This window comes from Schistocerca nitens, chromosome 6, assembly GCF_023898315.1.
Source record: "Schistocerca nitens isolate TAMUIC-IGC-003100 chromosome 6, iqSchNite1.1, whole genome shotgun sequence".
NCBI lineage: Eukaryota > Metazoa > Arthropoda > Insecta > Orthoptera > Acrididae > Schistocerca > Schistocerca nitens.
The window spans coordinates 243,348,095-243,365,260 of NC_064619.1; the positions used below are offsets into that span (position 1 = coordinate 243,348,095).

Below are 17,166 nucleotides of genomic sequence, written 5' to 3' on the forward strand. Positions count from 1 at the left end.
ATTTTCTCGTTTTTGCGACCTAAAGCACAATTTTTCTTACTAGTGGCACTTTGAGTTATTTATTTAACGCATTTTAAGTACTTGCTCCCAGTTCATTAAATAAATAGTTGACCGAGTAATCTATATACATAATTGACAAGTCACTGATAAATGCATGGAGGATAGTATTTACTGAAACAACTAACCTTTCCCTTTCCTGTTCGACTAGTAAATTTACGAGAGGAAGCGATTGTTTGTAAGCTTTTGTACGAGCCGTAATATCTATTATATAGTCATAAAATCGTAGAAAAATAGGTCTACAGAATCAAGTCTTAATTATAATGCGTCTCGAAATTTTTAAACGTATACAGTGTCTCTTACTAAATGAAAACTATAATTATAGCTATATGGAATGTACCCATGAAAAGTTACTATCCCTCCTTTCACATATTTTTCTTTCTATCCGTAGCAACAACGTAATTCACCATCGCTATTACACTATCAACAAACGGTGAAACACAACGAAAACTCTTGGTATTATAAACTTCAAACGCTGCAGAAAGCACACAGGTACAGCGAAGTCCCGAGATCACGTGACAATCCTGGTTTAATGTTGACAACATGCCCAGAACTTAATGCTCACTCCAGAGATATTTACTCTATGGTATTTACCATGGAGGTCTCCTTATACCTCCATGGTATTTACGAATCGGACTAATAGGATCTTTGGTTCGTACCTGTAGGTTGGTGAGAAAATCTTTGGCGTAGTCGTATGCGCTACTTCACTTGTATGTGGTGTGTGGTAGTGGTTTTAGAAGTGGGAATTTGACAGCAGAGTCAGTTACTAGTATGTGATGGAACTTTGTGAGCTCCTTTGTTAGTAAAAGAAGCCACGTACATAATTTTTCATTAGTCCCCAAAGAAATAGTGTTAGCGCTGTGTGCTAATTTCGTCAACCTGTCAGATGCCGAAGAGTTGAGAATGAGTACAGATGACGCCTCACAGTTCCCTAAGGTTTCCGAGGGAAATGCCAAAAAATGGGTGTCGTTCGAAGAGGAGGAACAAGAAAAAATGGACAAAGAAATCAGCAAAGTGGCCCCAAAATTACCTTTACCCGTCACCAATGAAGACGCAGACGACGAATACCATGGCGCTATTATCAATCCAGAAACAGTGCATGTGAATCTCGACCGAAGCTTGAGTAGATCCGTTTCGCCGGAAAAACTTCCAGAACCACCAAAAAGAAAAGTTATAAAACCTTCGCCGAGCGAGGCATCAGAATATAGCGGTACAGTTATGGGCTCTGAATCTGTCCACCTCAACATAGATAAAACATCATACAGTCGAGTTTCAGCAGAAGAAGCCGATAAAAGGAGCAGTGTGCCAGCGACGAATGCAAACAGTACAGAAGTGACACTTCGTACTGTAGACCTGAGGGACGTCAGTAATGGCACTCGTGCTGCTAGTAACAGAGGACCGTCGATCAATAGTGCAATTATTAGACAAGGATTTGGTGAGTTTATTATGCTTACATTGAGTTAAGTAACTTAGTTTCCTGGGTTTTGTTGCAAACAAACAAACTTTTGTGGTTACCACATACTGGGTTAGTGACAGTTGACGAAGTTCTAGCACTCTCCTCTGCGTATTGACTTTGGAAGTAATGCTGTAATTCTACGTTGTGTCTCCCACACTTATAATTTTAAAATAATGAGACTGTAATGTGTACCTGAGAAGTAGCATTCATCAGAATAAATCTTTTGAAGGATCTTTTTGTTTCTGTGATGCCATAAACATTTGATAGGAAGCCATACAATGACAGTAAGACTCCAGAGGTTCATTAAATGGAACAGTGCTTTGCAGTGATTACAAGTAAATGTTTCATCTAATAGGCGTGAATATTCCATGTGAATTTCCAAGACTACTCTCCTAAAATTGTTTTTGTACCTTGCTTGTAAACAGTATTTGTTTATAAGATTTGAACTCGAGAAAAAGAATCATAGGTGTAAGTTAAACAGGAGAGAATGATTATTCACCAGATGGTCAAACAGGAGGCTATGTAAGCTTAAGAGATAAATTGTGTAACTGCCTAAAATCTACATCAGTGGATCATGTGCAAATACATACTTGCTCTGAATGTTTTATACAAAATGAAATGTAAATTGTAGTTCTTGGTTACGTAACTATTTTAGACACAATAACTCCCTATGTAAGTAGACTCCAAAAACATTGTTGAATCTGGTAAACTAAGATACACATGTTTTAAATGTCACTTGTAACCCCCACTTCCTCCAACCTCTCCCAGTTATCTTGACTGAATTTGGAGTGGACTATAAAAGAAACTATTTTCATCTTAATATTTTAAATAGTTATGGTACAGTAATTTCATACTTTTCTACTCAGTTGTATGTATTTTTTCTTGTTATGGAACTTACTTTCATAGTAACAAGCAAATGGTAGTACGTGTTGTTTGTATACAAACTAGGTGATTGTGTTACTCTGTTTTGATTTCATCATCATATGCATAACTACTACATCCATGTGAACTAGCTTGCGGTTTTCAAGCCTTCATTTCCCCCCTTTCCACTTCTGTTAGCAGCAAATTGATGATGGCTTGATACTGAAATATGTGTCCTATCAGCTGACCCCTTATTTTACTGAAGTAGTGCCACAAATTTCTGTTTTTCTCAGTTTGGTTTAGTATCTCCTTGATAGTGGTTAGATCTACCCACATAATCTTTAATGTTCTTCTCTAGTACCACGTTATAATCCCTTCTGTTTTGGCATTAGGGAAGTGACAGATTCCACCCATCTGCTTTGACCCATGATGTCAACAGTATGGCGGAAACACCTACGTCCAGCATATACAAAATGAGACCAATGTCATCACTACATACACATGCAAATAAGCGCAAACAAAACTAAAAAGACACAAGAACACTCAATCTAACACCAAAATGAAGCTAATGAGGTAAGCATGGGACAAATGGGGCTTAGAACAATCTAAAGAAATATCAATACAAAACATTGCACCATCTCAAAACAAATGCTATAAAACAAATGTAAACTTATGACGTTACAGTCGCAAACCAGTAGGAATTGTATACTTGACTTGACCTGTATAGCTCAAAGGAAGCCCATGTTTAAAAAAAAAGAAAAACTGCAGCTCCAAAAAGTGGAATCGGACGTTTCCCTCGACCTGTATAGCTCACACACAGCTCTCAATACCCACTTGATGGGGGGGGGGGGGGGAGGCTACAGACTTCACACACCTACCTAACTCACAAAACCCAGCCGAAACCAAAACACCAACAACTCGAAAACCTAGATCAATTTAAACACAAATGAAATACCATAAATGTAAAACACATGAAACATCAGTTGCTGTCAAATGAAACCAAAACAGAAATTATTACCAATAAAAACCTCTACAAAAAAAAGAACACCAAACTAATCAGATCTAGCAAAAACACCACACACACACACAAAAAAACACACAATGCACTGAAAACAAAGCAAACACTTCCAAACCCATGTTACAGCAACGTGTGTTACCACAGTAATAGCAAAGACTCAAATGAGACCAGTACCACACATTAAACTCAACACATCAACAGCCACCACTGGAGAGTACAATCAAATACAACACAAGATCTACAGACATGTACAAATTCAAAACCACCATGCCACAGTGGTGTCATAAACACTACCACCATTACATCATGGGTCAAAGCAGATGGGTGGAATCGGATGCTTCCAATGACACTTGTTTTTCCATGTCTCAACTGTTCATCGTCCACATTTCATGTGTGTTCCATACCTCCAGGAGAGACTTCCCCAACATTTAAATTGATATTAAATGTTTGAAAAATTCTCTTTCATAGAGATACTTATCTTGTCAATGCCAGTCTCCATTTTGTGTCTGTTTTACTTGATCAGTGATCCGCTATTTTGCTGCCTGAATAGCAGTGCTGTTTCCTTATCTAAGACTCCTCAGCATTGCCTGATTAAATTTGACTTCGAAGCTGTAGTTGGCTAAAATTTTATATCATTTTTATAAGATGCTGTTTGTTCCTTTCAGCTGCTTGTCAAAGTCATGAAGTCATAGTTGTCCATGAATTACAACATTTTCGCAAACCTCATAAGTTTTTATTTCTTTTCCCCGTGCTTTAATCCCATTTCCTAATTTCTCGTTTGTTCTCTTTACTGAATGCTCGGTGTACAGACTGAATAACTTCAGGGAGAGACTACAGCCCTGTCTCACCCCATTCTCCGCCACTGCTCCCCTTGCTGCTCAACCTCTCCTTCTGTCTGATTTCTGTATGTGTCATAATAAGTAAACTTTCACTCCCTGTAATTTTTCTCAGCTACTTTGAGAACTGCTAAGAATGTATTGAAGTATTTACAAAAGCTTTATCTAAATCAGCCTGCCTTATAACTGCAGTTTTGCCTTTCTGCAGCCTGTCTTCTAAGATAACTCATTGGGTCAGTATTGTCTTTCATGTTCCCAAGTTCCTCTAGGACCCAAACTGATATTCTGTGAGGCCATTTGTGGCATTTGGATTGCTACATCTTCTTGAAGTCTGGAGATATTTCGACTCTACATGGAACAATTTTGTCATGGTGAAATAATTCACAGTTGAATTAGCCTACTGGATGTCAGTGCCCAAAGGGCACAATATTTCGGCAAGTGCCCACATTGCCATCATTAGATACACTGATGAGCTAATTGGCAAGGAACAAGAACAGAGCTTATTTGCTCCTCCTCCTCCTCTCACAAGGGAACCTCCCCATCGCACCCCCCTCAGATTTAGTTATAAGTTGGCACAGTGGATAGGCCTTGAAAAACTGAACACAGATCAATCGAGAAAACAGGAAGAAGTTGTGTGGAAGTATGAAAAAAATAAGCAAAATATACAAACTGAGTAGTCCATGCGCAAGATAGGCAACATCAAGGAATGTATGAACTCTGGAGCACCGTGGTCCCGTGGTTAGCGTGAGCAACTGTAGAACGAGAGGTCCTAGGTTCAAGTCTTCCCTTGAGTGAAAAGTTTATTTTCTCTATTTTCGCAAAGTTATGATCTATCCGTTCGTTCATTGATGTGTCTGTTCACTGTAATAAGTTTAGTGTCTGTGTTTTGCGACCTCACCGCAAAACCGTGCGATTAGTAGCCGAAAGGACGTGCCTCTCCAATGGGAACCGAAAACATTTGATCGCAAGGTCATAGGTCAACCGATTACTCCACAGGAAAACACATCTGATTGCTCCGTCAGAGGTTCACTCCCATGAACACATACTGGTGTCATACCTCTGTTGCTCTTCCTGCCTCTGAAGTCAGTTTGTTGTTTAATATCTCCTTCAGGTGATGCGGAGGGAATTAGATTAGGAAATGAGACACTTAAAGTAGTAAAGGAGTTTTGCTATTTGGGGAGCAAAATAACTAATGGTCGAAGTAGAGATTATAGAAAGTGTAGCCTGGCTCTAGTAAGGAAAGCATTTCTGAAGAGGAGAAATTTAATATAAGGTATAGATTTAAGTGTCAGGAAGTTTTTCCTGAAAGTATTTGTATGGAGTGTAGCCACATATGGAGGTGAAACGTGGACGATAAATAGTTTAGACAAGAAGAGAATAGGAGCTTTCGAAATGTGGTGCTACAGAAGAATGCTGAAGATTAGGTGGGTAGATCACATAACTAACGAGGAGGTATTGAATAGAATTGGGGAGAAGAGGAGTTTGTGGCACAACTTGACTAAAAGAAGGGATTGGTTGGTAGGACATGTTCTGAGGCATCAAGGGATCACCAATTTAGTATTGGAGGGCAGCATGGAGGGTAAAAATCTCAGAGGGATACCAAGAGATGTGTACACTGAGCAGATTCAGAAGGATGTAGGTTGCAGTAGGTACTGGGAGATGAAGCAGCTTGCACAGGATAGGGTGGCATGGAGAGCTGCATCAAACCAGTCTCAGGACTGAAGACGACAACAACAACATCTCCTTCCTCTTCATCAGACTCAGTGCAATATCCCAGGCCTTACTAAGGATGTTGCTATTATCATGATTGATCAGCGGTTCCATTATTTGAATCTCAATACATTCTTTAATGATGCAGCCCCAGATGTTAGACGCTGTGTCAGAACCTTAGTATGGCCATAATACATTCTGTGTAATTCCGTTGCACAATGTTCCATGACTGCTGACTTGTTAGGGTCCTGCAGTCTGGTGTGCCATTTGTGTTCTGGGCAACAGTCTTTGTCATTGCACACTGTTCGACCTATGCAAATCATGCCGAATTGGTAGGGAATCTTAAAGACCCAGGATTTCTGTAATGTGAGGTCATCTCTGGCACTACAAAGTAGTGCAGGTGTTTTAGCTCATGGGAAGAAGACACTCTTCACGTAGCTGTTTCCAAAGAATTGGAACTATCTTTCTGGATAATGCACCAGAAAAGTAAATGTACCCAATGCCCACAACCATCTGAGGTTCCTCTTATGTTTCTGCTGGTTCTACACTTGGTGTAGGGGATAGAGCTCTCTGAATTTGCCACTTTGTGTAGCTGTTTTTCTTGAAAACCATCTTCAGAGGTTCAGGTTCTTGATTGACGCTCTTGTTGGAGAGGGTGCGAGCCCTATGTACCAATGTTGTGAGCATGTCGTTCCTCAGCACTGGATGGTGGCAGCTGTCCACATGTAAGTATAGATTGGTGTGCATCTTTTACAGAATATGCTATGACCCAACATGTTATCTGCTGTTCTTTTTACCAGGACATTCAAAAAAGGGGAGCACTCCATCCACTTAGACTTCAATGGTAACATTGTTGGTCTGATGTATGGGACTGAGATCTATGAGGAAACCATTCAGCTTGTCTTTTTCATGTGACCATATACTGAAGATGTAATCAACATACCGAAAGGGGGGGGGGGGAGGAGGTAGATTTCCACTCAACTGATTCTGGGGTTCCTCCTGAAAATGTTCTGTATACATGGTGTTGACAACTGGTGAAAGTGAACCCACTTTTTTGCTTGTTCCATCTGCTTGTAGTAACCACTGTGGAAAAGAAAGTATATTGACATCAAGATGTGCTTAAAAGGACTGGTCATTTCTGTCCAATTTCTGACAAAATAGTTCCAGAGATTCTTTTAAAGGTACTGTGGTGAAGAGAGAGAGACAACATTTAAGCTCACAAAGATGTGAGAGTCACTAAGTGTAAAATTCTTAAGGCACCCAACGAAACCAATGGAATTGCAAATATGGTGTGGAGAATTTCCTACATAAGGCCTTAGCATAGCCTTTAGATATTTAGTTGGTACATTGGGCACCAATGTTGCTGACAATTGGGCGTAAAGGCGCTCCATCTTTGTGAATCTTTGGCAGTGCATAAAATCACTGTGGGACAGGTGCTCTGTCTTAACTTCATAATAACTTTCCTTGGCAAGCTGGAATATTTGAGAAATGTCATGGTCTTCCTCTCCATGCTCATGGCAGGATCAGTGTTGATCTTCCAATATGCACTGTTTTCTATCATGCTTCCATCTTCTCAATGCAATACCGGTGAGGTAGGGTCACAGTTACATTGCCTCTGTCAGCTGATAAGGCCACAATATCTGGATTTTTTTTCATAATTCCTCAAGTAAAGCTTATAATCTCTCATAACATGATTAGGCTGGCACCCTTCTTCATTCTCCTGGCTGCTGCCAAGCCAATGTGATCTGTTACCGTGGCAAATTTCATTGCCACACATTCTTCACGGCATATCGCAAGGAAGACAAAGGCTCTCGGCTAACGGCTCCTCTGGTGGCATACCTTGTCAAATCTTTTCATGTTGCAATTATCTCCTCCTGGTAGTTGTGTGCTAGGTAATTCTTCAACTACTCCCAATGTAATTTTTGATGAAATGGTGCTCACACATCAGTGTCGAATAGACACACTATTTCAGCAATTGAACACCTAGCCATCGTCAGGTGTAAGATGAACTGATTGTTAGCAGATGGAGCAGGGTTTATCACCCCTCCCTCCAACCTGGCATTCTATACGCTGTCTGTGTGCAGGTGTGCATCTGGCATCTCCCCCCCCCCCCCCCCCCCCCTTTCTCTTGCTGCCAAGTCTCTGCATCTAAGGTTCACATCCAGGGACACATTCTGGCATTGTCTGTTGTTGCTGTGCCTGTCCCTGAAGTCGGTTCATTGTGGAACTAACAAGTCGACAGTCACTGAACATTTCCTATCGGAATTACGTGGAATGTATTATGACCGTACTAATCTTCTGACGCAGACGTCCCTCTTCAGGGACATTGTCATTAAAAAATCTATTGAGATTCAAGTAAGAGAACCTCCGATGAATCATAGTAGTTGATACAGCCTTAGTAAGGCCTGGGAACTCGCACTTAGTCCGGTTAAGAAGAGGGACAGGTAGAGCAACTGGGGACATGCCACCAGGTCAGACGGAACAAATTTGTGGCAAGAGAAAGGGGAGGACACGTTGGGCACACACCCTTGCCTGAGCACGGTTGGCTTACAGTACAACAGGTCAGAGGGAGGGGGGAGAAGATATAAGCCCTGCTCCAGTTCCTAGACAAGTAATTTGTCAGTGAACTTGATGATGGCAACATAGTCACTTGCTGAAATTTTGTGCCTTTTGGATACTCATATCTGGTTGTTCACCGGTGAAGTATTTTGTTATGAATTGCACCAGATTAAGTTCAAGAATCACAATTTCTGTGTGGTTTGTTCTGTCAAGGATCGTAATCTGTAGGGATGTCATCTACTACATGTTCTTGGTTTCAGCATAGGTCATCCAGTGCTGTGTCAAATTCTTCTTAGAACATCATACATCCCATTTTGTCTTCTTCTATTATAGTTTAAATTACATCTCTAGGAGGAACTGCTGCATGTGTAGTTACTCTGTAACATGTTTTTCTTGTAAAATGGTCAGTCTAACAACTGTTCATCACATCACATCCACAGCATTGTTTCCATAGGTAGTTCAAAAGAATTCCATGTGGTTTGCTGTCCCAATTACTCTTAATGATAAGTGAGCTGTACCATTTCTAAATTATGATACTGCTCACCTTGATCAGTATACTGACAATTGTCAGTTTTTATATAATATACCAGTGGTGTTTTTCACAACCACATTTTTGTTTCACTGAGTAAAACAGTATGCCTATACCATGTGAGACTGAGTATGTATGTGCGTTCAGTTTGTAGTTTATAACCTCACAAGATGGGTTCTTTAGTGGGGTTACTTCCCCTCTTCTCAATGCTTATGTAATTTGCAGCATAATCAACATTACACCAGCATACTTAGTTGCAAAGTTATTGCCATTGTGGATACTGTTTATTATGATATGTGTAAGATGAAAGGACTCCTTAAATTCATTTTGGGATTATTGAGTAACACAGTAACATACTGATAGACCATCATTGTCATAAAAATGAGAGAAATACAAACTTTAAGAAATGACCTATGACTGCAGTCATTAACAACGTGAAAACATTAGTAAAATGAAATCCAAAACACTAATGGGAGTCCATGGGAATAGGGGTCTTCCTTCATACATATTATAAATATGAAATTATCAGACTATGTTGGAATAATAATGATTCTTATAAGGTACATAACTGTAACAACGGAATGTATTGGTTTTACCAAGTCACAACTGTATTGTCACCTTCCAGCCTTACCAAGGCTTTGGGCTATGCTACAGTTCAGCCTTTCAGAATGACCTCATTTAAAAAATCTTGTTTTTCTGTTGTTTCTCCAGTTTTATTCTACTGTTCATGACCAATAAATTGTGATCACAATTCACAACTTCTTATGGAACATTTTTCCCCATTAAAATTTGATTTCAAAATCTTTCTTACCATTACATAATCTACCTGAAACTTTCCAGTGTCCTCAGATATCTTCTGTGTATACAACCTTTCATAATTCTTAAACAAATGTTAGTGATGAGACAATTGTGCTCTGTTAAAAAGTCTATGAGACAGCTTCCCATTTCATTCCTTGTTCTTTTTCTCTGTTTTCCTAGTCCTGAATTCCTGTCCCATTCCTCCACCAGTGTGGTCAACTGCTGGATGCTCGTTTGTGCCTATTAACATGCTGCAATACACCTCCCCCATGGCCCTACACATGCTTGATGCATTTTAAGTGGGGTGAAAACATAGGCCAGTTCATATGCAAGTCCTCTCATTTCAAGAGCTCCTCCATTTGTGCCGTTCTAGGCAGTCGCGCATAGCCTTCCATAAAAGTGAAGTCAGGGCGAAATGCTTCCCCGGAAAAGATACACTTGGGGAAGGAGTACGGTGTCACAGTAACATTGACTGGTGAATGTACCATGTTTAGAGATTTGGGGCTTAGTATGTCCATGTAACGTTACACCTCCCCACTCTATACAGGGCTGTTGCTAGGTTTTTTTGGCGCCCTAGGCGAGAACTGAAAAATGACACTTCTTCATTTTTACTACTATTGACCTCCCCAATTTCCCCCACTCCCTTCCTCTGCCGCTGCCACCACAACCACCACCACCACCACCCAATGGCACAAAAATGCAAATCTCCTATTATACTTTGACTCATGAAACTAAAGTGACTACCTTCCGTCATTGTCTGGGGACAGTCTTCAGTTTTCATACTTTGTTCTCAGTTGCTTTAAAACTGATTGAGGACGACAAATATCCTCAGCTTTTTAATTTTTTTGACATCAATTTTTGAAATTTCCCAAAATAATTGATTAGGAGGAATGTACTGAACATTTTGAACTAGAACTCAGCTGAATATACACCCATGTATCCAAATTATGCATCAATTACTGATTTTTTTTAATTGCAGGAAAATGGACAACTAAAGGTGTAGAACTATTTTCTGGTATGAATGAATTTTTCCTTGAATTCAGAAATCCTGCTATATTGATGGGAAACACTGTGAAGTATCAAACTAGATCATTTGGGTGATTGTGGTGTTATTTGATTCTGTTTAAGTTGAAATATTTTTGGAATGGGGAATAAAGCTCATCCTTTTCAGATCCATTTTTTGTGATTAAATAAATAAATGATGCCTTGTTTGCATTTTCTATCAAGAACTCTACAACTTTTATTAGCTGCAGTGGTGTTAATAATCGGCTTCTGATATTTTGTCTGAGATGGGTCCAGGTTTGAATCCCATTGAGGGATGAATTTTGTGATTGTCTGAAGGCAGTGTCTCTTTCCGTTGTTTTCGTTTCGTACCTGGTAGTGGCTGCTTTAAATTTTGAGGTAGGTAGAGGTGATGTGTTTACTTTCATCAAAGTAAAGGAAGAATTATTAACTGTTCTGTATGCTTTTGAAAACAATTAGGTGTTATAATTTTTCCTTTTTTCCATTTTTTTTCTCCTTATTTGCCCAGTTTTTTGCTGTTTGATTTGAAATTAGTTTTCTGTCCTTTGCTGCCACTAAAATTTTGCCGCCCTGGGCAGCTGTCTAATCGTGTGAATGGTAGAAACAGCCCTAACTCCATAACACCTGGTCCACCAAATGATCATGGTCATCAGTGTTCCTGGATCCATTACATGCTCCTTCCTCTTGCCATATAATGGTATGTCCAAAATCACTAGTAAAATCAAATCAAATCAAATTGAATCTGCTCTCATCCAAGAACAACATGTGAACCCCTCCACATTGATCCAGTCCCTATGCAAATGGTGCTGCCAGTCTGCAAGTGTCAATGGTGCATGACATACTGGTCATCAGGCAGAGACCACCCTCCTGTAGTTTCTTTGCCACAGTGGAGGATGGAAGTCCTGTTGAATGAGGTGGCAGTTGCACATGCAGTTGGCGTTGGTCCCTTCTTACCTGTTGCGTAATGTAGCGGTCATTTGTTGCAGTAGTTGACTGTGGTCTCTCTTCTCCTTTGGACAGCAGTGCCTGCGGTCTAGAATTCTGCACACGAAACAGTGCTGTGAGAAATACCAAACTCCTGAGTTACACTCACCCATACTTTGTTCTTCCAGTTATGTGTTCTTCACTTATGTGAATTCATCCAAATGTCGTTTCCATGCCATGTTGTAATGAAGAACACCATCACATTGCAGCGTAACTGCTTGCTGATTAACAAAAACTGTCTTTTTGCCATTCCTTTGGCTGCTTTGTGCTGCAGGACCAGCCCCATTTGTGGTATAGTCAGGTTGATCTCGCACCGTGTGATGTCCAACTTCTGACAACATGCTTCCACATTCATTCATTTCCACTTAGTTGTTAATAAGTATGTTACTTTAGCTAACTTGCCATTAAGTTTTGCCAGTCAGTGTATATCAATGTGTTGGTCTGCCATCCTGCATTGCAGGCACTCTTCCTCCTTCAGACCCACCCCCCCCCTCACCCCCTCCTCTTTTCTCTTGGTAATCAAGTTACCAATCAATGGAAAATCCAGGATGGAATGTAAAAATATTATGAAAAGGAAAGTTGCTACCCACCATATAGCAGAGATGCTGAGTTGCACGTAGGCGTAACAAGAAAGACTGTCACAAATAAACCTTTCGGCCAGTAAGGCCTTCATTTAAAAACACACGCGCGCGCGCGCACACACACACACACACACACACACACACACACACACACACACACACACACACACACACACTCGCTTGGGCGCACGCAGTCTCGGGCAACTATAACCACACTTTATTTGTGACACACTCTGTGTTGTGCCTATCTGCAACTTGACATCTTCGCTATTTGGCGATTAGCAACTTCCCTTTTCAGAATATTGTTGTAATCATGTGGCCAGTCAGCTGTGTGCTTCTGACTTATTGTACTAAGGCTATTCAAACATAAACTGGATTTATTTACAAGTTTGTTGAATGTGGCATCAATTTAAAAAAAAGAAAGGTGTATTATTTTTCTACAGTTTACTTCAACAGAAATTAATTTTTGTGCTCTGTGTAGGCATAATCTTGATCTCTTTAGTGAAAAGTAGTAGATGATGTTTCTACTGATAACTGTGCATGTACTGCTCAAACTCTGCATTGTTGCTGTACTTTTAATGTCCTAATTCCTCCTACAGTTGACCAAACATTTGGAAGTTGGTTGGTAATAAATCAAATGTAAGGATGGTGTTAAAGAGATGAATGAATTTCATGAAGGTTATGACTGATTAAAACTGCTGTATGCTTCTAAATTTTGTTATGCAATAGCAGAAAGTCTACATTGAGCTGCAGCTTGCAGTAGTATGTTGCATTCACTGCTCTATTTAGATTCCCGTCAATGAACGATGTGCCTTTCGGATCCCACCCGCTGCTGATAGTTGAGATCTGAACAACACTGGTTAGTTGAGTTCTGAACATGGCTGGCTCCTTCTCATGTCTTTATCTCCATCCTATTTTCCCGTGCATAGAAATGGAGCCATGTCTCATCACAGGTAAAAAAAACCTTGCCAAAAACCTCTCATTCTTCAAGTTAATTCAAAAGCCACCACAAGATATTCAAAAATATTCTTCTGCGTCTCATTGAGAAGATATGGTCTCATGTTCTGATAATGTATGATAGGAAAAGCTTTTGCTGATTATGTCGTAAGCATATCCATCAATTTAGCCTACCCAAGAGATTTTGACAGCAGTCAAGTGGAGCTCATATTCCACAAGGCTTAAAGTAGCACCATTGTTATTAGTGGGTGTTGCCCAACATAGGGATGTAGGTCCGGCTCACTTGTAATTATAACTGATAAGGGAATAGTCACTGTATAATGATGGATGATTTGGTTCACCCATATATCACTACATACCTACCTCTAAAGCCCCACTCTGCTTCCATTTTTTCCTGCATCAGTAGCATGGAACACTGGTTTAAATTTGAATGACCTTCCTGTTGGCATTTTGTAATTTTCCTTATTATATATCACACATGCCCTAATCTATAGAGTTTTACCATGTAGAGAACAAAAATAATCATGAAAGTCTGTATGTACCACTGCAGTGTGCATTGAGTTGTCTAGAGTGAGGAATAAGACCTTAATTTTTATAATGACGAGAATGTCTTCATGTCTTTCTCAGCATTGTCAGAATAAGAAAGGGACTGCAAATTTTTTTCTTCAATGGCACTATTGCCTTAAAGCAAATCTGTTGTCAGTTATTTAAGAAGAAAGTCTCCATTAACTCCAGGTCAGATGTTTTGCTGTTCTTTACAGGAATCACCTTGGCTGTTTCAAACAATATTCTTAACAATTCATATTTTTGGAGGGGTTCATGAAAAACTGAGCTCTGTTAAAGTATGTAAGTTGTCAGCAGAAGGGATAGATAACATTCCATCAGAATTTCTAAAATCATTAGTTGAGGTGGCAAAAAATGACTTCACATTGGTGTGTAGAAATGTATGAGTATGGAAACACAACATCTGACTTTCGGAAAATATCATCCACATAATTCCAAAGACTGCAAGAGCTGACAAGTGTGAGAATTATTGATAATCAGCTTAACAGCTTGTGCATCAAAATTACTTACAAGAATAATATACAGAAGAATGGAAAAGAAAATCAAGGATGTGTTAGATGATGACCAGTTTGGCTTTAGGATAGGTAAAGACACACCATAGAGCTAATTCTGATGTTGTGATTGATAAGACTAAAGGAAAATAAAGGCATGTTCATAAGATTTGTCAACCTGGAAAAAGTTTTTGACAACGTAAAATGGTGCAATGTGTTAAAAATTCTGAGAAAAATAGGGGTAAGCTATAGGAAGAGACGGGTTATATACAGTATGTACAAGAGTGAAGAAGGAATAATAAGAGTAGACAACCAAGAACAAAGTGCTGGATTAAAAAGTGTGTAAGACAGGGATGTAGTCTTTTACCCCTACGGTTCGATATGTACATCGAAAAAGCAATGATGGAAGTAAAAAAAAAAGGTTCAGGAGTGGAATTGAATTCATGGTGAAAGGATATCAATGTGATTTGCTGATGACTTTGCTATCCTGAGTGGAAGTGAAGAGGAATTACAGGATTTCCCGAATGAAATGAACAGTCTAATGAGTACAGAGTATGGATTGAGAGTAAATTGAAGAAAGACGAAAGTAATGAAGAGTAGTATAAATGAGAACAGTGAGCAAGTATTTATGGTCACAAAGTAGATAGAGTTAAGGAATTTCTACTACCTAAGCAGCAAAATAGCTAATGAGGGATGGAGCGAGGAGGACATCAAAAGCAAACTAGCACTGGTAAAAAGGGCATTCCTGGCTAAGAGAAGTCTACCACTATCAAACATAGACCTTAATTTGAGGAAGATATTTCTGAGAATGTGGATTTGGAGCACAGCATTGTATGGTAGTGAAACATGGATTGTGGGAAAACCAGAACAGAAGAGAACTGAAGCATTTGAGATGTGGTGCTACAGATTAATGGTGAAAATTAGGTGGACTGATAAGGTAAGGAATGAGGAGGTTCTGCACAGAATTGGAGAGGAAAGGAATATGTGGAAAACACTAACAAGGAGAAGGGACAGGATGATAGGACACCGCTAAGACATCAGGGAATGACTTCCATTGTACTAGAGGGGAACTGTAGAGGACAAAAACTGTAGAGGAAGACGGAGACGGGAATACTTCCAGCAAATAATAGAGGACGTAGATTGTAAGTGCTACTCTAAGATGAAGAGGCTGGCACAGGAGAGGAATTCGTGGCAAGCGTCATCAGACCAGTCAGAAGACCAATGACTCAAGGGATGAAAAAAAAAATAAAAATCTTGTCACTTTACAGTTTTTATTGAACTATTTGGCTTAGAGATTACAGAATGTTAAGAATTTACAAGAATATCCTGTCCATGGCAAGGAAATGGCTAAAAAAAAGTACACAAGGGAAAAATATTAGGTCCAGAAAGGAAGGCAAGAAATAAAGCTACAGTACTTGCTGAATATTGTTCTTATGGTAAAACTGAAAGTAAGAGTACGGGTTGGTTTTTGGATTCTGGAGCATCTGTGCATATTACCAAAGACCAACCAGTTTTACATGATGTTTCTCTGAAAACAAACATTTGTGTTTCACCTGTGGATGGTTCTCAGTACAGTGTGAACTGGTAGGAAGATCAACTCAAATGTGAACGTTGAAAGAAAATCAAAAGTCCCGTAATGCACATTATGTGAAGAATGTTGCTACAGATTTGCTTTCCATGAGTGAATTAGTGAACAGGGGCAACAAGGTAATTTTTGATTTAAATTGTATGGAAATAATTGGCAGACTGCCAGTGTGATAGCCATGGCAAGTAAAGAAAGGGGAATTTATAAATTAGATGGTCTTCAAGTTGGGAATAGTTATTCAGAATATTCAACAATATGTTTATGGCATCAAAGACTTGAGACATTTTAATAGGCAAAGTATGGCCTTGTTAAAAGGTATGCCAGATGGGGATAAAGAAACATAATAGTTGTAACTTATATTGTGAAATTTGCATGCAAGGAAAGCAAGCCAAATTACCATTTAAAACAAATAAAAATAAATCTACTAAGCTTTTATAGTTGTTACGCACAGACCTTTGTGGACACATGGAAAAAGTCTATAGGAGACAGCTGCTATTTCCTTACATTGGTTGATGATTTTTAAAGATATACCCATGTCTAATTCCTTAGGATCAAGGACAAAGTGAGCAAAATATTTGACATTTTTCACGCCATTTCTAAAAGTCAGGTGGGTAAGAAGATAAAAGTTCTCAGATCAAACAGTGGTGCCAAATATATCAATAAACAGTTTGGGCAACAATTGAGTGAATGTGGATTCGGACATCAAACTATAATTCGCTAAGGTTCTACTCAAAATGGAGTAACAGAATGGGCTAACTGAACAATTTTAGAGAAAGGAAGGAGCATGTTAAAGGGTGCAAGATTACCAAAATATTACTGGGCAAAAGCAGTATAAACTACAGTGTAATTAAACAATAGTGTGCCTACTAAAGTAGTACCATACAAGCTCCACCATTGTTCGAGCCTCCAAACAACTTAGAAGAAAATGGAACACTTAATCTCAAAAATAAATTTTTATGGGGAGGAATCAATTGTAAAAATGATTGGGTAATAACTAGTAGAGACATAATATTTTTAAAATCTGGCGAAAATGAAACAAAAAATGAAAAGTATTGTAGATATTAATCCTGAAGAATATGCCCAAGAACATGCACAGGCACCACTAAATATAGAATTAAAAGGCCTGAAGTAGTTTTTCAGGAACACTCGGATATGTT

General features: G+C 39.2%; 1 protein-coding gene across 5 annotated transcripts in view; it reads left to right on the forward strand.

Moving 5' to 3' along the window:
• The first annotated feature begins 751 nt into the window (after window positions 1-751).
• Window positions 752-17,166, forward strand: part of LOC126262265 (transmembrane protein 268) — a 102,203-nt gene continuing 85,788 nt past the window's right edge. For all 5 annotated transcript variants that reach the window (XR_007546712.1, XM_049958768.1, XM_049958767.1 and 2 more), the window contains exon 1: window positions 752-1,492. Coding sequence is in view for 4 of the 5 variants with exons in the window: in XM_049958768.1 (XP_049814725.1) it covers window positions 961-1,492 (532 nt within the window). In the remaining variant the exon portion in view is untranslated. The remainder of the gene's footprint in view (window positions 1,493-17,166) is intronic.